Source organism: Leuresthes tenuis, unplaced genomic scaffold, assembly GCF_036924035.1.
Source record: "Leuresthes tenuis unplaced genomic scaffold, fLeuTen1.0.hap1 SCAF_1, whole genome shotgun sequence".
Lineage (NCBI taxonomy): Eukaryota > Metazoa > Chordata > Actinopteri > Atheriniformes > Atherinopsidae > Leuresthes > Leuresthes tenuis.
The window spans coordinates 21,251,090-21,277,179 of record NW_027325355.1 but is presented as its reverse complement, the minus strand read 5'-3'; the positions used below and the strand labels follow the sequence as shown (position 1 = coordinate 21,277,179).

At 39.4% G+C, this 26,090-nt stretch overlaps 1 protein-coding gene across 2 annotated transcripts in view; it reads left to right on the top strand.

Moving 5' to 3' along the window:
• The window catches only part of LOC140272433 (interleukin-1 receptor accessory protein-like 1), a 237,750-nt gene that overhangs the window by 195,401 nt on the left and 16,259 nt on the right, over window positions 1-26,090 (top strand). For both annotated transcript variants that reach the window (XM_072368001.1, XM_072367923.1), the window contains exons 7-9: window positions 7,760-7,892; window positions 21,231-21,376; window positions 25,626-25,772. In XM_072368001.1, coding sequence (XP_072224102.1) covers window positions 7,760-7,892; window positions 21,231-21,376; window positions 25,626-25,772 — 426 coding nt within the window. The remainder of the gene's footprint in view (window positions 1-7,759; window positions 7,893-21,230; window positions 21,377-25,625; window positions 25,773-26,090) is intronic.

The following is a 26,090-nucleotide window of genomic DNA, read 5'->3' as shown; positions in this document are numbered from 1 at the left end:
AGCCAGACTAGAGTTAGAAATGGTATTTTATTGATTCAGCAGCTCCTGAAACTCAGCTATGCAACTGCCATGAGTCATAACATTTCATCTTTAACAAGCAAATTCAAGTTTACATCAGCAGGGCTGGATGGAGGCTGAGACTTTTTGAGCTGAAACCCTTCATTTTACTGGAGTAGATTTGGTTTGCGGTCGCGCTGCACACTAGGGGAAAGCACAAGAAGCCTTATAGTCTGGTGGCAGAGAACACTTCAGATCCCCCGGACAATAGTTTACAAAAAGCAATGAAAACATTGGTAAAGTGAGCCCAAGCATAGCATCTGACAACAGGGATGTTAGGTATGTGGGTACACTTCAAAGGTGACTCAGCAAGGCTTGAGAAACCCACTATTTAGTGCCATCAGTCTCTTTTTCCCTAGTTTTGTGTATCTGTCTCTTCTGCTTCTCTCCCCGCTGTATTTTCCATTTTCTCCAGCTTTCTTGCCCTCCATCAGTAGCGGAACTACGTGGTGCCACTTTCGGAGTCTCTAGACAGCTTTGTTGTCCCATGCTACGCCTGACAGGAGTCCTTCCTCTGCCTGCATAGCCCTGTAAAGCCCAATGAGCGTTCAGTTCCTGTTGGTATCCTTCCCCTCCCCTCTCACAGCAAGGGAAGCTTTTTTTTTTCTTTGCGAACAGCTGCATCAGCATTTCAGACAAAGAATCAGGATGGGAGAGAAGACAGGAATTTCAACAAAGTTTCGACTTCATTCTTTATGCTGTGCTATTAAATGTGACAGGACCCTTTTGATAGACAAATGTTTTGTGTGAGACTGAGGACATTTATTTGGATCAGCAACATGATGGATAGGCGATCTTACTGGAAACAGTTGCAAACCCAATAAAGGCTCAAAATGCACTGCACGTAAAGATTTCACAGTGCATCTTGTAACCATTAGCAACATGTGCTTCAAAGTTTACATGGCAACTGCTGTCATCATCTGAAGCTTTTCTAATTGTGGTGCGTCCGTGTTTTCCCCATTCAGCTTGGCGTTTCTATGATGTTTCAAGTACCTTTTAAGTGTTTCACAAATGACTAATGAGCTTTTCATTCGGAGAATTCAGCTGTGACAAGATTATGAGCAACATCAGGTTTAACATAGGTAATGATTCTTCGCTGGATTGGGCAGCGATAATGGGGGCTGCTTTTGTGCTGAGGAAGGTTGTATTGTGAGAACATCAATGCAGAATGTGGGTGTTGATCTTTGCAAATGTCATCCTCTGTTCCTACAACGCTTGAATTGGACTTGTTATTACCAAAGCCCCTGCTTGTTTGTTCCCCACTGCCCTGTAATATTCAACAGTAATACCTTATTTAATTTTCAGACACAGCTTGTTCCCAGCAAAAGTTACACCAGGCAGAGAAAATTGTAATTTCACAACGCATAATGGAGCGTTTCCTGTTATGATTGCCATATGTCAACAAGCTTATGAAGGTCAGAAAAACAGCATTAACGTTGTATTGTCTCTTAATATTGGCTTTACCTTCAATAATTAAGGTAGCAGCAGCAGCAGCTCGCCTGCTCAGTGATAATGAGGTGAAATGCCAAGTGTGAATAACAGCAGATTGACCATTCGAGAGGGGAACGTGGCTAAATGACTAGTGAGCCAAGCACGGTCAATGGCTGCCTTAAAATGCGTGATTGGAGAAGCTTGGTCTGAATAAGCAAAACAAAGTGGAAGCTGAACAGAGTGACAATTAAACTGCCACATCTGGTAGTGCCGCTGTGAGTGGGAACCCAGCCGCCACAATTACAGTGCTTTGTCACTGCTGTAACCCTTCACTGCCTGAATTTTGTGCAGGAGCAGATAACACCAATGCTTTTACATTTATTCAGAGCCCGTGAAATATTACAAGCTACAGGACAAGTTCATTTGAGTAGAGACCAGGATGTTCCATTTTTTGTGAAGAGGTTTTGGCTTTGCTGCTTATCTTGCCCAAAATAAAACTGGAGAGGCCTTTCATGGTTAGAATAATGCATTTTATGGTTTACCCTGGAACATTTTGGAATGTGTGCTAATTGGTCTCAAATTGATAGAGAAGCTACTATTCGATGTCTGAGCCTGCAGAGTACATTTTATGCTCTTTTGCATGGATTTTCTTACCCATTTAGGTCTCAAGGTTGCTGTCGGTTTGCAACCGAGTTCCCATAGTAGAATGTTGTCATTTCAAATTTCCAGGAACAATGCACACATATAATTTCAACTTTTCTTGTTTTGTCATTTCATATTTCTAGAAGCTTTATAAAGCAGCAAACGGAAGGGTGTGGTAATAAGGGAGAGGTGTGACATCAATGAGCGAGTGTTGTTCACTTACTTTAATTTAAGACCTGGACACTGGTGTATTGCTGGAATATTGTGTTTTGTCTTTTTGCTTTTAATTCCATCTTTGTTGTTTTGGGGGTTTTTTTCTCTTCTCTTCTGTTTTTTTTTTTTTTGCGCTGTTTGGTAAAGTTTAATCTGCAGAACAATGAGGACAGAGTCGGTTGTGTTCAAAGTTTAGAGGTCATGTGTTTTAGTTACTGAAAATGAAATTCAGCTTTTGATCATTTTACATGACCCATGTAAGGGCATGAAGTTATCATACCCAGTTTTCATGGAAATATGACTTGTCTTCAAATGTTTTGAGATGTTCTCATCCATGGGGTTCAGTTCAGGAAATTGCAGAACAGCGCCTGAATAGACAATGTGGTGATCGGGTTTTTGTCAGCTACTGTCTCCAAAATGTCAAGACTTAGGAAAAATTGCACAGGGTTTGAAAATGCCCTGAGAATTTTAAGTTGTCAGCAAAATATAAAAGCTATTCCAGAAAATTCCAACTTGCTTGTTGATTACTGGTAATCTGAAGAGTTTGCTGTTCATGTGTAGCATTATTTATCTTTAATTGCCTGCTCCAAATGCGCTTCCCATTTCTCCCAAAACATTAAAGTTCTGTGTCTTCACACTGCTGTTATTACACATGCCCTCACCAAAAAAAGAAAGAAAAAAATTCTGAAAAGCTTAGTTTCTTCTCTTTATTTCCATTCTAGCTGCAGGGTTTAATTTATTCATAGCTGAAAAAAGAAAAGGGAAAAAGAAATGCTTCCCTATTTAAGAGTTTGATTGTTTGGATCAGAGTGGGAAATGCTGGTGGATTTACTCAGCATGGATGGTGTACATGCTGCATGCAGATGCGATCTATAATCTATGTAATCTTCAGCGAGTAAGGGCTATACTCTCTTCACTCAGAGTTTGAAGCCTTTCATTCTGGCACGGAGAGTAGTTTGTTTTCTCCCATGTGTGCGATTCCTCATTGAAGCTCTTCTTGTTTTCTTCTTCTCATCGGCACGGACGTGTCCATATGGTTTTTCTCTCTCATGCTATACCCGTGTCACATGCACTCATGTGCAGATATGCATCCATGCCTGCTTTCTCTGTCTGACTCTGTGAACCTCTTACTATTTTCCTGCTCCTTTGTGGTCTTTCATGGTTTCATGGCTTCCAGCCTGTCTGCTTAGCCATGGGAATCTTTGCTGACGTCTCCGTCCTGCAGCCACAGCGATGGAGAGAGATGCTCTAGGGCGCAGCGAGATAAGAGAGAGGAGACAATCGCATTAAGACTCACTTTACCCCTCTGACCAAGACCAGAGGTTGGGATTTAAATGTTAAGATCAGTATGCTTAAATCCTTGCATGGCTGTTTATGCATTTCCCAGACTGAGCACATTACCTCTGCCTCTGCAGTCTTAGCTGCTCACAGTTAAGCCGGCACAAATTAACACGCCATCGTTAAGGGAATAACATGCAGCCATATGCACGAGGAGCCTCTTGTAAGTCTTGGAGACGAACACTGGAGCTGCTGTCAGAACAGCAATGGATCAGTCAATGCTACAACACAACATGCTGTTTGGATCCAGGAGTGAAGCCTCTTGACATTAGAGGTGGCACGCTGAAGTATCCATGTTTCTTTTTCCTGTTCTTTGCACCTGTCAAAATAGTGTGTTTTATGTTTTTGGTATTATTGTTTTTATGAGCTCCTCCTGCACTCTGACTCTCATGCTTTGTAGCACCACAGAGACCCCTGGTGGAATTGAGAGGCAGAGCAATGTGATACGTGTGTGTGGTCCAGGACACATTCCAGCCTTCTCAAAACTCAACCAATTCTCTCCATCTGTTTTACTTTCACACTCATACACAACATGCACAACCCTCATCTCTCAGCTGTAGACAATATTTTTGCTGAGCCGTGAGACAAAATTCAAAACTGTTCTTCAGTGCGGGTTTTTTTTTTCTTTCAATTCCAAACCAGATTTTCCCTGTTAACAGTACAGCTATCATCTGAGCATGTTATACTGCACTAGAGGGCCAAATTAGAGCAGGCCTTGGTAAAATAAAGTCCCTATTATCTTTGAACTAGCAAGTGCCCAATTATATGCCACAGTTATCTCCCATCTCGCAGACTTCTGAGTTGTCGCCACAAGGCCAATGAGCAAGTAGAGCTAATGAAGAGATGCTGAATCACCTTTTTGCCCTCCGGGACCCACAAATGACAGAGCCTCCTTGATCATCAGCAGTTTTTTATGGATGAGTCATTCTCCTACTTTGATGTGGATCTTTTTGTCCCCACTCTTGTCCCAGCACATGCCACACATTTATGGACGTGCCACTGGTTGTAGCATATGTGTGATAAGTATGAAAAAGAGTTAAAGGTCTCTAATCCAAATGAGAGAGAGAAAATGGGTTTTAAAGAGGGATTATCTGTCTCCAGTCACAGAGGCCATGCATTCAAAATGAGCAGACTCGGGAGAGGAACTCCTGCTCATGTGACAGAAGGGGTTTATCCATTGGTTTGTCTTTTCTGTGCACTTTCTTATCCCTTTATGTGTGTGGTTTTGGTCATCTCTAAAAGTCTGTCCTAATTCTGTCTGATATGACAGAAGTATGCCAAAATAGGTAGCAATGGCATCTAAATTGATAAGCATTGTCATCGTTGCTGCAACACTCTGCAGGTAGCAGTACCTGTAAGTGCACTTCCACTGTTTTTCTTGTGGTGTGTTAGTAGGCCATGGACTGTTGGAAGCATTAAGTTGCTTTAAAATGTGGAAGATTACAGCTGAAATAACGGCACATACATTGTCTTTAAAGTGTGAGAATAGCAGAAAAAAAATCTCCATTTTGAGTTTCCCTTATTACAGGAAAATATGTTACCCTCCCAGCCAAACATGAATGATTAACACAATCACAAAGTTAATAAAATTAAATCTCAAAATCAAAGGAAAATGAGCGGCACTCTCTACTCTCAGACGCTGGGGGCATTTCTGCTGACGACAGATTTCAGATCAGCCCAAATTAACTAAACTAACGATCAAATGGAGCTTGTCTCAGTCAATCTGCTTAGATGGGAAATAACATTCATAGTCTGTAGATATAATTTTGATCACCTTCCATCTGTGCACCAACATTGTTAAACTGTGCAACTTACATTTTTGTGGTATGTTTGTCCTGCAAGGATTCAACCATCAATGTACAATAGTACAGTGTGAGCGCACCAGCAGGGGAGGGAGAAACTACAGCTGGTTGTTGCGGCAGTGTATCTGTTGATCACAGATGTTTCTGATAAAAGTTTTTAAACTACCAGGGGGAAAATGGGGTGGGCACTGCTGGAAATGACCAATTCTCTTTCACCTTGGCTCTGCACAACATCAATCCACCAAGTCTCCGCTGATTACTGTAGTTACTCCTAAAACGTTGCTTGTCTGAGTTGGTGTGCAGCCCTCAACCTTCTACGATCCGCTGCTGTCTCAGCTGATGTGTTTCCAGATCTGCAGTGATGCTGCATTTTAGCTTTACTATTTACTAAGTAAGTCCAGTAGTTCTTGTTCTCATTATTTCTTCGTGATTTAAGTTGACAGCCAAAGTTCTACAAATACTGACATTCATTGAAGATGTATCTGTGTTAAAGGCAGAATATTTAGCTTTGCTAGAAGCTCATCTGATCATCATAGTTCTTTCTATAACATTTCAGTGTTAGAAGTGGGATTTAATTAAACTGCATCAAGGATTATTTATTTTAGAGTCCTGTGCACTAATCTATGTTATTTCCTCACAACTGGATTCAAGTGTTGTGTAATAAGGGAGAGGTGTTTAGGGTGGTTTATTTAATATATGTCACTTTTGCTCACATATACCCAGGATTTTTCATCTAATTATGCCACTGCTCAGCTCTAAGGGCTTTAGCATCTTGGAGTGCCTTATTTTGGTTTAACCGCCTGACTGTTTAGCTCAGTATCAGCATTTATATCAAAGTTGTTCTCAGCATACACCTCTTTTCAGCAAAAGAGCTTTGACAATAATAAACAAAACATCTAGAACAGAGGCAGGTACACATTCTCGCTAGACAAGAAATCAGAGCTTTAGCATGGCTGAAGAACTACTTTGGGGTCATTTGTGGAGATCAAAAAGTGGAGTGAATGTTGGATTAAATTCATACTATTGTTAGCGTGTGTCTGCTGTATGTGTATATTCAGCTACAACTCCATAAAGTAATGCTTCAAAAATGCTGCTTCCTCACAAGCTAGTTTGAATTGATCTGCACAGCTTGTACAGTACCTAACAAAAGTTTGGACAGACCAATTAATTTAAAAGTAATTAATCATTTAAAATTTTGACCCACTCCTGTATTTATACTGATCACTCTCTTCTTCTAAACAAACTTTCTTTCAAAACTAGTGCTCTTTCACAATCAGCTCTGCATCTCTGCATTTAAAGAAGCTGCTTTAATTTAGAAATTCAGTTGGCGTTTTCAGTCGATTCCTTTTTCTGAACCACTTTCTGGAACTTACTTTCACTTAATTCCATCTATTTGAAACCAGATGTTGCAAATAACCTTCAATCCACAATTAATTTCTAACCCACATTAAATGCTGTAATAGACGTCGTGAAGTGAGTAAGGCTTGGCTTAAACACCACTTCAGATCCACATATCTAAAGGGGCAAACATCATCTCGTCATCACAAGAATAACTGAATGATATGCAGAATACCTAATTAAGGTGCTCAGAAAAAGGGCTGAAAGAAATGATATACTGTAAGTTTTACATTAGTTATATATTTTCGTGCACAGTGCAAACTATAGCCAAATAGAAAGAGTGCTGTGTTTCTGAATTTAACCTTTTCCAAAGTACTAACTGCAAAATGCATTGATTCCTATTTAAAAATAGGATCGTGCAAAAAAAAAGACTTTTGAGAAGTTGAGCTTTTATGGAGGTGTTAAAAAGTTGGCATGGTTCAAGAGTGGCAGATAATTTGAAAGGTCTGTGATGGTTTAAGATGGCAACTCTGGAGAACTGCAAACTGTTTAGAAATTGATAGAATTAGGGATGTGACTTTTGACGGGGAGTAGGTTTGATAAATTGAGATGTTATAGGCCGGTGCTTTTTGAGACAGACATTACCAGATATCCACTACTTCTGACGCACAACATAAAAAAAAGAACATTGATCTTCTGCATTTTTGATAACATGTTTCTGATTGTTTTCAGCTGCTTGGTAGAATGCCACAGACCTGTTTAATCTGCGCAAAAACAATAGTTTTTTGTTTTTCTGCGTAGGATGTTTGTATGACTAATGGTGCATGCAAACACCAGATCTATGATTAGATCCATATTCTTAAATGACTTTAATATCCTCACCAGACATGTAGATTAAAGCAGGTGTTCTCTCATATCCTTTCGCCCTTCTCCCACAGGAAGTCCTGTCAACCTGACGTGCAGAGCGTTCTTTGGATACAGCGGAGACGTCAGTCCACTTATCTACTGGATGAAGGGGGATAAGTTTATTGAAGATCTAGATGAGGAGCGAGTTCAAGAAAGCGACATCAAGTAAGATCTTAAGTTTCTGGCCTGGTTTTGCCACTTCTCAGAGGAGATAACAATTTAAGACACAAAGTTTTGCCACAGCCTGAGTTTGGGAAGTTACCAAAAAGAGCACATAAACTAAACACTAAGTACTTTAATTTGTTGATATGAATATTATCAGTCTTGTTAATTTAATAGAAAAGCTTGAAGTAAAGTTCAGAACAAATCCATTGGGTACCTCTGATCCCTTCAAAAGCAGCAAAGGTCACAGGGCTAAACTGGTAAACGTCTATTAAACCTAGTTACTACAGCTGTGGGACCACACATCAACACTCCACACAACAAAGGGTACCTTGCACTAGCATCCCATCTAAATGATATTCATGAATGCTTTATTTAGCTGTTTAATAATGCAGACACCCATGCATTCTTTATCATGTACAATATCTATGCAAAGCTCAGGAATTCCTCCTTCAGCTGTGACAGTCGTAGCAGCAACATGACGCTTTTATTTGGGAAACCTTCATCATGTTGCTCACACTCATCACTGGAAACTGGTCTGTTTTTTCCAGAATCAATAGTACAATGTAAATGCCTTTGTTGCATTCAGATTGCCTGACAAAAGCAACATGTCTCTGGCCATGTTGCATCGTGTTGGATGAATGATAATGTTGCTCAAGACTGAAAAGACAAGATAAACCAATAACTCTCTACAAGAGACAACATTTGCCTTTGTTAAAGGATAGCTAATTATAATAGTGGATGCTCTAACTCTTGACTTGATTGTTTCTTAGATATGCCACTAAATTACAGAATTACAACACTGAATATTAGCAGTTTAAACCAGTTTATACTTGATTCTTACAGTACTGTCAGTGGGATGCACCACACCGTGCTTATATTACTGTTGAGTGGTGGATCACACAGTGATTGCAGAGTAGTTTATCTGCATTTTATTACAGGTCATCTGAAAAAAGGTCACAGTTTCCCTATTTTGTGGACTGACAAGTCCAGAATCAGTCTGTACCTACCCCCCCCCCCCCCCCCCCCCCCCCCCAACACACCCACACCCACACACACTCCCACCTCCAAGATGAGGCAGTGAAGGTTAGACGAAAGTGGATAATCAATAGTCATCATGATGATCTCTGAGACGGCATATGTGAAACAGTGGGTATTACACCTGTTAGCAGCTTATAACCACTTAACCATCTCCGATTAGACACAGGCAAGGGTGGTTTATTTAATATATGTCACTTTTGCTCACATAGATTTATACTCATCACATTATCACATGAGGTTTGAGCACAGTTTTACCAGTTTTTCTGAAGAAGAGTAATATAAAACTTCTACTGAATAAATACCCTCACAGACATCTAAGTGGGAAAGATTACATTTAAAAATGGAGATATTTTGTAACAGAATGTAATCTATTTGTGCTTAGGGGAGGTCACTGTGTCCCAAATAATGAGAACAATGTAAGCAACACAAAAACTTCTTGAGCCTTAGCAATGAAGAAAGTCTTCAAGAATGTGTTTTCTTTCCTCTCCTGTCATCACCAGGGCGTTCGGAAAATAAGACAAAGGTTATAAAAGTGTATCCATTTTAACGAGTACGGAAATAAATTCACACGGATCTGATCCTCCTTTAGTCATATCCAGCCATGCATAGATTTGGCCAGCTTTTGAGATATCCGGTTCTAGGTTTCTGTTTGAAGCTGGAGTGCACAACGTTTCCTTATAAATGAATAACTGTAACACTAAGGCCCTCAGCTAGAGATTTCACACAGTGCTGATTAGGCTTATGGATTTCCCTGTAGTTCAGTCTCTGTGCATTTTGAATCTGATATTCAAAATGACTTTCACACGTTAGCTTGTGATGCCACCTTGTTTGTTTCCTTGAGCTCTTCTTATTCTTTCTCATGACTTAGTGTTTCTTCTTTCCGAGCACAGCTGCAGTCCCAGGAAAGCATGGCTGTGACAAATGCACGCTCCTTTTCTCATCAGATTTGACCTCGTTGATATCAGACTTTGTAAAAGGGAGAAGTGGTGACAAGTTTTTAGCTCATGGATACAATTCTATATGTTTGTATCACTTTACACGTACCTCTTTATGTGTGTCCAACTTATGAGACTAAATGACATACCAGCAGTAACTTCACAGAGCTCATAAATGCCTGTAGGTTAGTTAAATGATGAGGGCAACATCAGATGTTAGACACTAACAGTTAAATGAAGACTAAAACCTACTATATAACTAGTTAGGATTGATGTAAACAAACTGAATTATTAATTTTCTGGATTACTATTGGCATCAAGGGAAGAATAAGTTAACTCCTCTGAGTTTTCAACATAACTTTTTTGGGAGATGGACATGTTTGCTGCTGTGCCTACACTGAAATAAACACATCCCACATCCTTTCATGTCCTGCCCCTCTGTACTCCTTTGACAGCCCACACGTATGACTAGAAAATCCCTGTTGTCGACAAATGCCGTCTAATGAAAAGGTTAACTGTAAGCTGCATGACAAGGCTGGGAGGAGAGTTAGCAGCCCAGTCGGTGACCTGGCATTTCGAGACGTCTCTATTAGCCTGCTAGCACGCTCCGTGCAGCTCTTAGCGCCATTCTCTGTTGTGAAGGACACTGGGCCAATTAGAGCCTACAGGATTTAAGGGGGTGGTGGTGGCAGGTGGCGGAATTGGGTAGGTGGTGTAATAAAGATGAGAATGAAGAATACTAAGGAGTGCACCACGATCAGTTAGAAACCTGCTTTCATGTGATAGTCAAAAGAAGTGACAAGCGACAAAATCAAAAGTGTGACCCTGAGCTACTTTGAAAGTGAGTTAATGTGTGTGTGCAGGCGGAGAAGTGAAGAGGCTCGCATGCATGTAGTGGGAGCCCACATTCAAGTGTTTGAAACATATATTTTTGTTTTGTGCCACTGCTGCGTGAGGCTGTCTCCCTCTGAGTGTTATTTATTTATTTTATTTTTTGCTCCCATTTGAATGTGCACCACTTCAAACCCTTTTCCTGACATCATTCCATGAGCTTTTAGCTTTGAAATGGAAATTAATCACACAGGAGTATTCCCTGAAGGACTCCCTGTAATACATGAAATGGAGCTTTTGGCTCTAGATTTCACCACTGAGATTCTTGGTTGATGCAAAATTTTGTGGTTGCAGAACAAGATTTCATACATCTGTGAGGTTAGTCAAAGCACAGAATAGATATAAAGGCCGCGCTGCTAAAGTTTTAAATAGGGAGAAGTTTCAGTCCCTGGTGTACGGACACCGAGCGCCCTTTTGGGCAGCAATTCAAGTGTGAAATTTCAGTTCATTTTCTAACTCCAATTATTGCTCCAACAGATATATTCCTGGGAAATCAGGGTGCTTACAAGGTCCAACAATACTACTTCAGTGCATTAGTGCTGCAATCTCAGCACTGCTCAGTACAGACTGACATTTGTGCCACGATGAAAGGTGTTTTCAGATTTGATTTGGTAGTTTAAGGCAGTTGGTATGATTGTTCTAATCCTGCCTGCTTGAATGACTATTGACCTTTTGCTTCAATATCTGTTAAAATTAAAAAAAACATTTTTAAAAATCTGTTTTCTAATTATCTTTCCAGACCGGCTCTGGAGCCTTATCAGTTTGCTCATCGAGCAAATAGGTCAGCCAATAATGTTGTTTCTCTGTGCCTGCATTCAGTTCAACAGCTAGAGGCTCCTGGTAGCTATGCACTGTCTGTTTGTTGATTTAACTTCTGAATTTCATACTATTCTCCCATACATGTTGTATTATAGGTTGTTTATCTGGGGGTTGAGCAATCTCTATTTCATTGGGTCCTTGATTTATTTTTAACAGAGAAGGTGCAGCTTTAAGTTGATTTAAAAAAAAAAAAGACTAAACAGGAGGAGCCAGGAGGCTCTTCCCTCGACTATCAACAACATAGAAGTGAAACAGCTTTAAATCCCCAGATGTGGATACTGTGCAACTATTGTTTTAAAGAAAGCCCATTAGACACTTTTCTTTTTAAGACGACTCAAAAAATGGGATGTATGGGTTTTGAATTGTTTTATCATACATTAGTGGAGAGCAACCTTACTTTTGCATCAACTTTTAAAGTAGTCGAGGAGAGGATCGAATACCATTAAATAGGTGCTGTTGGCTGCATCGAGATCAGTGGGTCTGACCTTCGACCTTATACAGAAATCTGAAGTGTAAAGCTAGACTTCAACAAAAAGACCGAAAGTTTTTAAAAGATTTTTCTCACCAAGCTATCGGCCCTTTTAAATATTCCCACAGTCACTGAAGACCAAAATCTATTCAGATAAAAACAACTATGTTTCAGAGAAGCCCATATGCTGAAGCTCTTCACCTTCGTATAATCTTAATGTTTCTCTAGAGGCCGCTGAGTAAGATTTTAAAATGAGCAGGTTGTCTTTGCTTTTGAAGTACCTTCATCAGATGATATTGGTACTGATTCTAAAACCCTGTTTGGGTATTAGGCTGTATGTTTTTGTTTTATTGTATTTTATTGTATGTAGGTATATATATGTATATATAACCCTCCATTGATAAAATGATATGAAAGTTTTGGATGAGATATGTGATATCGGATTGCCTTTATTGAAGTTCTTAGGATTATGAGTGATTGGTTTCTTTGCTTGCACTGGATGAGCTCACCCTGACAAATTAATTTCAACTATGTTGACATGGGAATATAAAATATAATTAGTATAAAATCTGAAGGTGGAGTTAGTGACTTAGAACAAGGACCTTACCTGGAGGTTTTATTGATGTTGGCTCTTTGTTAAAGTATAAAGCATGAAGGGTGTATAAAACAGTGTCCAGAATGAGTTATCATAACATTATATATACTTATGATTTACAGTCAAGATGTTAAATTGTAGCAACTTGTATTCAGAGATGTTGTATTATGAAAACAATTTGTAGAACGAATGTCGATATAAACCACTTCAGTCGAGAACACCGTTAAACTTAAGTTTTGTTGCATGATCTGAAAGTGATGTTATTTAATACTTATTCGCAGGAATGTGATTTGAAAAGGACAAAAAACAAGCTAAATATAGAGAGTACAGCGCAAAGCCCCCCACCCCACCCCCAAACACCCTCACACACAAACACACACACACACACACACACACACTTGGCATTTCATACTTTTTCTGAAAATCTGTAAAGGCCACAAGTTCGCTCATTAGCCGCATTGTTGATTCAGAATCTCTCTCTATTTGTTTCTCATACTATAATTACACAAAGTAGTTGATATCAAAATAATTTGTTTGGCTATGTCTGCGACTGTCCACATTCTGCAAAGTAGAAATAAGTAAAGGAATAAATAAACTAGATGGATAGCTGCATCTCGATCGGTAAAAAAAAAGTATTTAGCCTAAAGTAAAAAGGTGAATACTAAACTGTAAAAGTACAAATAAATCCATGCATTGAGTTTAAGTGAAAGAATGTAGGTGTTTGAAATATTTAAAGGTTTGCAGTATTATTATTTGAGCATTTGGGTCAAAGCAGGATTTGACTGTTGTGATTCCTTAAAGGTGAGGCTTGTTTTTAACTGAAATCGAGCTGCAACTAATGACTGTTTTCCTCATGCCTTGACCTGCTAATGATTCTCTCCATTTATAAATGGATTACTTTGTTGGAAAAAATTAGAAAATTTAGTGACAAAAACTGTCACAAATGTTCGAATCAATTTTGTTAATTAGTGAGTTTTAGAGGAGTTAGTGCATTGATCCTCTCAGCAAAAAGTCCAACTCTTCCATCAGAGGAGAAGAAGCTTGTTCTCATCGCACTTCTTTAAGGCCAGAGATACCTTAAATGTTATTTCTCATACTCTTATATCACTTGTTAGTTTTTTACACATATGCACTTTTATCACATACTGTCTGACCTTCAACTCGATAAAGACTCAGCATGCTTGTTTTCCATTTCTCCGTTTTATTACAGGTCAGGCTCATGAAGCAACAGGGTTAGCACAGCAGCCTATATTTCCGTCCAAAATCATTTCTCCCTCCCTGCAACGGGGCATGTGCGTGCATTCAAAGGCTATTAGACACATATTTTTCTGTTTTCCAGCAGTCCTTTCTGTCATACCACCAATTTCCATTTAAGACACATACATTTTTACCAGATATGCCACTATCAGAAATCTTGAGTGAAGGTTTACACATCTCAGTATGCACATACAGAATGAGATGAAGCTACATCTGTCCACGCTGAACATCACTCTTTGGCCTGCATCCTCTAAAGTTTAGACGCTTTGAAAAGCAGAGCACTCTTACCACTAACTGATGCAACAGTGCGGTACATCCATTCCAGCTCCGCGCTGTTGCCTACTGGGGGATGTGTCATTGTTTAAAATTTCATATTTTGAGTTGGCTCTGATCTGATTCAAATCAACCTTTGGCGTGCAGTCGGCTGAAGTGCAAACAGCAGGGAAAAAGGGAATGATCAAGCAACCAGCAAGACGTTTAGACAAAAAGAACAGCGTGAAAACATGGTACATCACAGAAGGTGAGGTGTCACAGGAAGAGACTGCACCAGAAAAGATCAAGCAGAGATGTGTCACAGTGTTTGGATGTGATAACAGGAGCTTCAAAGCCTCAAAGAAGGTATGCTTGTCCAATAAAAGGTTGAAAATTAACATATGAGATTTGCTCACATTTGAATAAAGCCATGGTGTGGGTTTTCACTCATGAGATAATTTCCAAAACATGTGGTCCCATCATCTGATTTGATGGGCTTGATGCATGTTTTTTTACATGTCTCATTGTGGTACAACAACCTTAAGACTCCCGATGTGCTTCCATCTCCATTCAGTGCCACAGAAAAATGTAACCATGGTCTTTGACCTTTAAACGCATCACTTGCCATATGTTTGCGTGGATGTGTCCCTGCCTCCTCTTTTCCAGGAGCCCACATATCACATATTTCTCCACTCAAGACTTTCCCAGACACGATTGATCAATATGAGTTTTGCTGCAATTTTTTTTCTTTTTCGCCAGCTCCCAAATAGCGCCAGCTTTGTCTATGTTGAGTCACACACCAGTGCCAACTCTTTAAAAAGCCATCAGCATGGATCTATATCCCAACCTTGTGAAGCCACATGTCTCTGCCTGACTGGCCATGCAAGGGAGAATGATGAGCTCACGGGAATTAAAAAGGAAAGCCTAAGTTATTCTCCTCCTCACAGGCATGCAGTACTTACACACCCCAACTCCAGAAAGTAACCTTTTTTTCCTCTGCAAAAGCTGAGCTCTAGAAGTACTTTATTATTTTTTATAAAGCAGCTAGTACATCGTACAAAATAATTGCATGTACTGTAATGGTTCTTCTTTGTGTACAGTCAATAAAAGAAATTTCAGTGCAGAGTGATATTTTCTGTGGGATACCGGTTATTAGCAGCACTTTGTAAAGCTAATGTAAAGCATTGCCATGGCAGCAGTGGTTGTATTGTAGTTAGTTTTTATATCCCCAGCACTTCACAATCTGCTTTGTTTAGTTTGCTCATTGATCAGCAAGAATTAGATGAGTTTTTATATTCAAATGCCCTGCGGCAAGCAGCGGATGAATGCCCAAGTGGCCCCCACACCTTTTCGCACTATTAGCCCCATGCATCATTAAACAGGGGCTTGAAATAGAAGCGATTTTTGCAGCCTTAAAAAGATTAAATGCTCATACACCCAGCTTTTGCAGCCCAGCAGGAGAGATCCTGCTCTTTTTGCCACCATTGTTTCCTTGTTGTTCTCTTGTCTCAAGTTTTAACCAGTTTTTATTGGTCTAGGCACCAGATTAAAATGTTACCTAAAGAGGTAGCTGACATTGAGGTTGAACAAATGCAATAAACGATGAGCATGCATAGCTCCACCAGTGAAAGAGTTGTTTTCACAAACCCCCCACACACACCCAACCCCTCTCCGTGACCACATCCTAATTCAGGTTTTGTTGCTGCTTGATAATTGTGTTAAATATTGACATTCTGTCAAAAGTTGACACACAAGGTGTAGCAATATTACACATGGACAGCAAACACTGAATTGTCTTTCTTATGAAAGATTTGTACAAGGAGGTTGAAAGGGTGGAGGAAGGTTAGGTTGGAGGTTTTAAATCCTACGACCTGTGTTTGAGACCAGTCTACTACCATGTTTTTTTTTTCTTCTCATGTACTTTTTGTCATTTTTACACTTGCTGTTTGAGTCGGCTTTATTAATGTACTTACTTACTTTGCTCTTCCTTACCCATAATTACTTGGTAGCTTAAAGCACCCAGTAGTGCTTACAAAAGGTTATTGTTTGGCTCGAAACAGGCCTCTTCATCACTTTTACCCAGTAGTAGAAACTGACAACAAAATGAACCCGCTGATAAATCGGCTGTGGGTGGCACCTTAAGGGTAAGAACTGGTTGTCTGTGGTTTGCAGAAATGTGAAATGATAACTTTGTTCTCTGGTATGACATTTGTGATCTTAATCATGAACTGAATGAATAGAAAATAGTATTTTTACATAAATCAATCCCTGATAAAAATGTGACACTAGTTTAAAGTTTTTGGCTGAGACCAGGTTTAGATTTGGTTCTTTGTTTTTTTATTAATTCCAAGTTCAACCATTGACATTTCTCATTAGGAAAGACTATATTTATGAATGGGTTATGTGCTGAAATGGGAATCAGTTGTATTTACTTTCATGTTGGGAGTGGCTCCGATGAAAGAAAAGGTTGATTAAAAGTTTCACCCATTTGTTGAAGTGTCTCAACACCATTCGAATTTGTTGTGGATATTTATTCACACATAAATGTTTTCCAGTAAATTCAAATGAGATGTTCAATAGTCTTTCCTTTTTTTTACAAGCTCACACAACTTCCTGAGGTCTTCATGAAATGCTACGGCCAAAATACCACAGATGCAGTAGAACAGCTCCTTTTTACACCACAAATTTCCAGCGCTATTTACCTTGTTGTGTTTTACTGTGTGGAGTGACCCTCTCTTTCACATGTTCTGCATCTTTTGAGATCAGTAGTACTTGATAACCTTTGAAGCACATTAATACCGTATAACAGAGCATACAGTAAATAGCCTGAGAGCTCATACTGCATCACATCAGCCAATAAAAATATACTTGACTCTCAATTTTATGCTGAGATACTTATATTTCCCTCATTTGTCGATCAGCCACAGACATTTGGTACTTTTAGGCTCAGTCTTCTCATAAGTCATGTGGTGAACTGGGCAAAGTTGGTAAAACATCACACCACAGATAATTCTGACAGCCAGTCAGTCAGTGAGTACATTCATCTCTGTTTTATTTATGTTTTTAAAGTGTGAAATTAAGAGCTGTTGATTTCATGGGGGGCTGCACAGTGGTGTGTGGAGTTTGCATGTTCTCTCCGGGTACTCCCACTATTCCTCCCACTGACCAAAAACATGCATGTTAGGTGTGAGCATGTGGTTGTTTGTCTCGTTCATCTCTGTGTGGCCCTGTGATGGACTGGCGACCCGACCGACAGATTAAGCGGATATAGAAAATGGACAGACAGACGGATGGATGGATGGATGGATGTTTTCATGTGCTACTTTTTACCCAAGTTAGCGCGTTTATTTTAGTAATGCAGGAGCTGCTGTGGAGTATTCAAGTCAACAAGGAAATCAGAAATTCCAACATCCACCTGGAAAAAATTATAAAGAAAAGCTAGAACAAATTAGAAGTCTGACTTCCTTGTTGATATATAAAATATTACATTGTTAGCACAGTTTTTTTCTTTACTGTTGAGATTTTTTTTATTATTAGCAACAGCATGATTTGGAGAGGAAGATGAGGAGGCTGGATATTTCTATCCTGAGCTGGGAGTGTGATATAGAAATCCACTTCAGATATGAACTACTCACTGAATGTGAGACCTAGTGAACTCCACACAGTGACAGAGATGTTTTTGAATTGATAGGGACTATATAGTTTGAAATGTTTTTTTTTTAAACATGTTCTCTTTATCCAAATATCCTTGACCTTTCCTGTTTTACAACCATACTATCTGAAAAAAAAGTGTAGTTTTAACCACATATGACTAAATATCAGCTGGGCTCATTGATAGAGGAGTCTAGCTGAAAAATACCTTGTTGTTTTTAAGTATTAAACATTAGGACATTTTGAATGTCTAGGTGTCTCATCCTGATGGCTAGTTAGCTATGTCAAAGCTTCTCTCTGAAGCCACTTAACTACAGTATGACACAGTTCTTTCTCCTCATTTAAATCAGAAAGGCCCTGATAATGAAGAGGATAGAAAATCCTTTTTTTTTTCTTTGCTAATGAACACGATATCCTGCTGAGTGGGCGAAAAAAATAAGCTTACATGTATCATGGTACTCTTCTAATGCACTCACTCTGTCAAATAGTAAAAGCAGTGCTCTATGCTTTTTGTGTGGGCTGTTTTTATTGTGACAGAGTATACAGATTTCTAATTCTTTTATAACAAAAACTTCAAAAGTGCCTTTTATCTCTCTAACTAGCCTGACAAAATGCTGTGTGAAAGGGAGCCCCTTAGTGTATCGTGACAGTCCTGCTATTATCCTCATACCAATATTTCAGAATCAATCAACATCAAGAGCCTCAGTGAGTCAACAGAGCAGCACTTTTCTTGGGGGAATGTGTCACGACTCACATTATGTTGGCTTCTTGTCAGTCATGGACAGTCTGCTCCCACCTTTATGTAGTTTTGTTTTATTGATGGAGTGAAACGTTACCTCTGAAAAGTAAACACTGACACAAAGGTCAGTAAATTATCAAGCTTGGAATTAAACCCAGGGTCTGTCTGGTGCAGTCACCTGCGTATTTATCATGAAGGAAGATGGGGCTAAAACTGCAGTGCAGAAGTTTAAAGTGCAAAGCATATCTATGATAATGTCTTAGAACCCAGATGGAAGCTTGTAATCCCAGGTGAAGGATTTATGAATTTTCGTGTTCTTGCTGCAGACAACTCAGAAAATTCTTGAGGCGAACTTTGTAGTGTGAAAAATCCATATTATATGAATACTCTCTCCTCTCTACTACTAACCTGGTTTTGTTATTTGGAATCTGCACTCATAGCTGCAAACACTTGCATTACAAAACTGAAAGCACAACTTCTGCTCTCTGATGTTCTGAGTGTGATTATTATTTCATCTTATATTTTATTATCGCTTGTGGTTTTTTTCCTGCTCAATCAGACTTGTTGAATACAAACTGTCAGAAACTACTTTGAAGCACACCTCACATTCAATAATGAGGCCGTTAGATTTCTTGTTTGGAAGGTTGTTTGAAGTCTTTGTTGTTAAAATTTGTATGTTGTGTGTTGTATCAAACAGGAGTCCAAAAACCTTTGTGCAAACATTAATAAAGCTGTGATTCCCTCCTTGATGAACTGATAAATGCTGTCCATCATCTGGCGCTATCACATTCAAGACTTGTCTTTGGCTGAAGCAGCAAATTGTCCTTTCAGCATCACCAGGACATCTCCCAAGTCCAGGGCAGTTTAATCTGTCTGGGTCTTAATCAGATGGCAAACACGTAAAAGTACAAGATTTATTCGGTCTGAGCAGGCGAACACTGTCTAAATCTGTTTCTTACTATGAATGCAGTAAAATTATGGGAGCAGGCAATTATTACTGAATGTGGCACTCTTAGATAAAAATGACCTCAAAGCTCGAGTGAACATCCAAAACATTTCCAATTTCCATTTTCCCCGTTTACATAGTCGCTTAGTGCTGCCTCATATTTAAACAGACATATTTATGCCAGGCCTTGTGAATTAGGGAAGCCATTTTTATTTGCTATTACTTTCTATAAGTATTTAATTGTGGCATATCAATTAAAGCTGTGGTAATCAATGAATTATGCTGTGTTTGTTGCAGTGATAAATCCTCATCGGTTCTATTCATTTGCTTAAATTTGCTGCATTTTGCTTATTTTGGTTTCACAGCTGGAAAAGCTACAGTCCTGCAATACAACAGCTGGATTCTCCCACGAAATCTGAAACAAAAGCTGGCTAGTATTTGGAGAATGTGAATTAGAAACTATAAATGGATAATGTGCAAATAGTGTTTATTTGCTCACTTGAGGCATTTTTTTTCCTGTTTAGCAGAAGACTTGATGCAAATTGGAGCACATGGGAACCCTTTTGTTGATTGCATCTGGTCAGGCAGAGATTAAGATGGTGTGACTCACCAGCTGTTTCTGGTCTGAGACAGCAAAAAATAAAATCATGATTCATGTGACTGACTGATATCTGCCCAAATATGGTACGATATCCCAGACTCTTATTCGATTTCCCCTTGTTTGTTTCCAATTAGAAAAACTACCTCTAATGAACTGGCAACATGCTTTTATTTCAAAACCTTGCTTCAGAATTCCTTTGCTAAATAATGCAACCTTGACGAATAACAAAATAATCCATCTTGCAAGACTCTGAGTTACAGGTTTGTGGGCAAGTTCAGACCAGCCAGTGTCCTAACTCAAGACTCCAAGAGGGACTACAATAAGTGTTGCTAAAGCATCAGTTATGTCAGGTCTTTAGGGAATTGCTTCACTTATAGAAGAGCAAAGAACAACTCTGAAGGCTTCTCTTTTCAAGGGTTGGATTACCCAACTCATTCCTTTGATGGTTTTTACTTTGGTTGGTTAAAGTTAGTCTTGGATAGACAGAAATAAATAGCTTATTTAGTAATGGACTGATTTTCTTTTTAGGAAGTGTTTTTAGTGTCTGCCTTTTCTAAGCAGTTTCCAAATATGAATTCCCATCAACTGCATCAAGTTAGCAACAAATAGGCAGCTGGACAAAGATCTCTTAAATCACTTGAATTGAGTAGAACATGAAAATACTGTCCTACTAAGTTATACTACCTAATACCTAATACTGTTAATGTAGTACTGTTGTTCTGTGTCTGCTGTACATGATTGTCCCCTTTTTGCTCTTTAAACTTAGTTTGAAATAGATCTGCTGCCTTCTAGTGGCCATACAATCAATGATAAATGCAGATTGAAAGTTGGGGAACGATGCAACAAAACAAATTTTTTATTATTTTTGTATTTATTTATTCATTTATTTGTTGTCTAAAGAAAATGTGAATATGAGTCTGCAAACATTGAGTCTATTTACACATCTAAAAGACGCATTGTTTTGGAGTAATTTTTGCTTTGGGTCAGCATCAGGTCCTGTGGCTAAATCTGTCAGATATTCAACCAAAACTTTTGAGTTATAGTTGAAGGAAAAAATTAATGAATAAATCATTAATTTCATGAAAGTTATCCATAATCATATGTCTCTTTGATAGTTAATTCTGTGAACTGTCCTACCCCTGCAGGACAATTCGGGAGCACCTGGGTGAGCAGGAGGTTTCCATTTCTCTGACCATCGAATCTCTGGAGGAGACCGATCTGGGCAACTACTCCTGCTACGTGGAGAATGGCAACGGGCGGCGGCAGGCAAACATTCAGCTCACCAAGAAAGGTGAGCAAGGTAGATATTTGTAAGATGAGAAAATAATTAATTAAGCAGCATTTAAAGTATTGTACAATTAATCTAATTCACAAGCTTTGATATATAATAATGGCATGATACATCTTAAGAGGTGAAAAGCACGATTTATTACCACAGGCCTTCACTCTGACAATACAGTGAATCTCCTGCAGCGGTTTACTGATACAAAGAAGAACTACTTGCAGGATTCTGGGAATTGACCACTTGTTTCCTGCCTCAGGGAGGAAATAATGGGACAGTATGGTAGATAGTGCAAAAAAGACCTATATATCCACCTCAGCCTAAGGAAGCACTATTTTGTAGAGAAAGAAAAATTGCTTTTGGAGAGAGGCAGCCTTCGGCGTTATGATGCTTGACATGCTGTTTGACTGCCTGGCACAAAACCCCCCACTGATTGCTGAATTCTTACCACGACGGTTTCTTTTGTTCCAGCAAACATTGTTGAGTTTTGCTCTATGATTCTGCCTCACTCAGGATGACTATTTGAAAGTTGATTCCACGATGATTTGAAATAGATTCCCATTTGTTGGTGTGGTTATGTAAGTGAGCTGGGTTGGGGGGATGCTCTGCAGCCTTTAAGTTCTCAGTATTGAATACATTTACATAGTAAGTTATGTCTCCTCTCTTTAAAGCTTGAAGCCTTGGATCCAGCTTTGATGCTAGCCCAGTTCCCCTCCATTTGCTATATTAAGGGGTTTATACTCCACAGTCAAATCTCAGAATAAACTGGAGAAGATTAGCCTAGTTCTCGCAGGATTGCAAGACGACAAGAAATCCTGTCATTCCCATGTTTTTTTAGGTGTTTTTCGTCTCCTGCATTTGTAGTTTTGATGCAGTGTGACCAGTCAGTGTTTGACAAAACAAAATGTTTTAATTTCTTTGTCTTGTCTCTTGAAGCTGAAAATGAGCACATTTTCTCTCTTTCCCTGCTTGCCTCTTTTTTTTGATCACACATTTTGAATCGTGCAGCATCGATCAGCATGTATTTTCATTTGTAGGCAGTGTATCTGGTCCTCACTTCCACTGCTTGTTCAATTTCCTGTTGTCAAACAGTTGATTTTTCTCAGAGTCCTTTTGACCAAATGTTATGTTTCCCATATCATCTACAGCAAAGTTTTTTTGGTCTCACAGAACAGCGGCAACAAAACTGACATAAATACCAGCTTTCTCAATTTAGTTTTACAATTCAGCAACTGTTCTGGCTTTTCTTCTTCTTTTCATCCGCCGCCCTCAACTGTGAGAGATGTAGAAAAAGAGGGAGAGGAAGAAGTGATAAATTGCCCAATGCCATGAGGCTCCATCAAATCCAGCCTTCTAGTAGTCAGGAGCTAATTTGTCTTAATCTGTCCCATTGCAGCACTGCTACAATATGGATGCCAGGCAGAGAAGAATTGGCCTCCTCCACTGTAATCTAGGCTGCTTGAGAAGCAGCTGGCTCGTTACACTGTCCAGATATTTGAGCGGGGAAGCAGCATGTGCAGAGTGGAGGTGGAGAGGACAGTAAAGACAAAGTGAGGGAGAAGTAGAGTTTCGAGGAGTGCTTGTTAGCCACAGAGACTCTCAGAGAAGTCAACTAATTCAGGATGATTTCGAGGGCTGAGAGGAGAAAAACTAAGATAAGAGGATGGATGGGGAAGCCTGTGTTCATGCCGCCCTGAGTTTGTTTGCTCTTTTGTTTGTGAATGTACATTGGTGAGTTTGGCTGAAGGTCGTCAACAGACAGGCGTGATGAAGCAACACGGACCATGCTCGTTAGCTCCAGAACATCATCCCTCATCATGGGAGCTGTCGGCCTGATGGCCGCTGCAGTAGGGTGGGCATCGCACATTCCGACGAGGTTAAATGCGCATCAGTGATTGATGGTGATGCACGTGAGCCGTCTTCCATCCGTGTTTATGCGTGTGTGCAGCACCGCAGTTTGTCCTGGCTTTTACTGCCATCCATTAGTCAGCCAATGAAGGCTGACCACCCAGATTGTGTGAGGCGTTGCCAGAAGGAAATGTTGAACTGCAAAAGATGGAGAGACATCCGACAGAAAACTGTAAAAAAAAAAATAAATAAATAAATTTAAATCCTTGACAGAGGCACAAGATCATGAAAAGACAAAGCAAACAACTTGGTTTTCAAGGCAACTCACTCAACCATAAAGTCTAATGGTTGAGCCCAATGTCCTGACTTGTAAAATATCACCTCCCAAATAACAATGGAGACTATTTATCTTTTTTAAACAGTACCATTTAGACTTATCTGATAAGCAACACTGAATTTTAGCACTTCTTGGAGTCTGGCTTCCCCTGAACCTTTTCATGTTTCCATGAGCTACTATCTACAGCTACAGTGATGACAGATGGCAGTGAGCGTGGACTGCTTCGATCTGTCAGGTGTTTTCAGCTACCAGCCGGGAGCTTTACAGCTCTGCAGCTGTGTGCACACATAACCGATCTTCATAAGTGTGGCAGCATGATCTGTCACACGCTATTGTAGCACCGGTTGCTTCAGTGTAAGTTTTTTATTATCCAAGTCAAGCCAGGAAGCATTAAACGACAGGTATGGAAGCGGTTGTGCTTTCATTCCACTTTGAGTTATGTGTCATCCGGATCCAATCAAGCTGGAATGAGCAACATGAAAAGATGGAGAGGGAAATCAAGAAAAACTGACTCAAACGTAGCTTGGATGAATAGAAGCACAGAAGATGTATAAAAGCCTTTTACAAACAAATGTGGAGGTACTGCAGAGTCATTTCACAAGATGGAGTCTTTTAACATCAGCAACTGCAGCTTTTTTTATCTGTCATGACTGCATCATGTATTTCTTTTTGATTGATTACTTATGGAAGTGCTGCTGTGGGATGCAAACCTGCTCTTGCGTCCTAGAATTTAAAAGCAAAAAGAAAATGTAAGATGGAGGAAACTGTGGGGTCTGGGGGGAAATTGTTCCTTGTTTTTGTCCTATACCTTGTCATGCACCATTTAATGTGGAAACTCTGCTCAAAATCAAAAAAAGTCTTACAAACTATTTTCAACTCCCCGCTGTGCCCTCAGTTTTCCCTCTACAGGCACCATTTTTAATCTAAACATTATAAAATTTGTCTTTCCTTCCCCCTTGATTGTGGTTGAGCAGAATTTGAAAAAGCTCTTGCATCTACACTGGAAGATTATACATTTCTGTTAACCAGACTGAATCTACATGCACCAGTACAGACGTAACGTTCTTGTGAATACGTAAGGTCTTTACACATAGTAATACAAAGAGGTAAGGTGAAAGCGTTAAAACAAATAACAGCTGCATTAAAAATGTTCTTAAACTTGACACAGATAAAAGAGCTTCTACAGAATTCCACAGAAAAATGGCCTGCGGTGATGAAGTTGACGGGTGAAGATTTACCTGCTTAAAAGTGAAGCGCATCAGAGGATTTCCAAGCATTACACAGACATGATAAACGACTCTTACTGCTGGCAGAAAAGAAAATCACCACATCACAAAGTACATAGCACAGTGTAAACCAGATACTGACCTTTGCAGAGCTCCCCTGCTTTTATTCTTTTTATTGGAATATTTGTCTTTGAAGTCATTATCTTTCTAATCTTTGCTGCTTCTGTAGTGCAACACTGAGTTACACTTACCTGCGTGCTGCTTTTCTGTCTCTTCTCTTTTGGCCTTCTCCACGGGCTCTCTTGTTCTGCTCTTCTCACATTTACTAACTGTGGATGTTGCCACACTGTCACTCTATCAAAACTGGCCAATAGGGACTTGTTTTAGATTATTCAGCTCAACAGTATGAAGCAAAACATTTTTAAAGACAAAGGTAACGCCAGAAAATTGTCAGAAAAAAATATATTTAAAAAAAAAAAAACATTTTGCAGAATTTATTTGAGGTATTTTCATACCTATAATATCTGTGTTAGTTTAGCTGTTCACCTAAACTTATTCAACTTTATCTTATGAATATAGGCTTAAAGTGCATTATTTTAAATTCATTTTAGAGTAATCACATCCAAGTTGGTGGAAAGGATTAATACAGCTCCTCAGTTTAAAGGACCGTTTTTTTCAGGGGCTGAGATTTAATTGGAGTGGAGCGGACACTGTTCATAAGAGCTTTATGATCAGTCTGTATCCTGGTTTTAACTGATCTTCAATTCTGTTTGTCTTATTCATTTGTAAACAAATAATCCAAATATCTCTCTTCTTTTCCTTCTGCTCTCTGTCTTTGGAATATTAGCAGAGCTGATGTACACGGTGGAGCTAGCTGGAGGTCTGGGAGCCATCCTGCTACTGCTGATCTGCCTTGTGACTCTGTATAAGTGCTACAGGATTGAGCTGATGCTCTTCTACAGGAACCATTTTGGTAGCGAAGACATCGATGGAGGTAAGATGAGATGAAATGAAAGACATCATAGTATAAACTCTTGCTATACTAGTGTTTGTTGTGCAGTGGATGACTTCTTAAGCAGCTTTCATCACTGTGAAAACATCCTTTCTTTATCCAGATGGAATCTTATCCAAATACCGAACAGTATCAATGCGGCTCTTCACACAGATTTCCTTTTACTTGGAAAACACCTGGACTATTTCTCACTTCTTAAAGCTGCAGGTGGTACCATTCCTATGCAGATTCATCAATCTCAATGACTGTTTCAAACTCAGAAATCCTGTTCTTGATTTTTGTGAATGTTCTCCACCCACT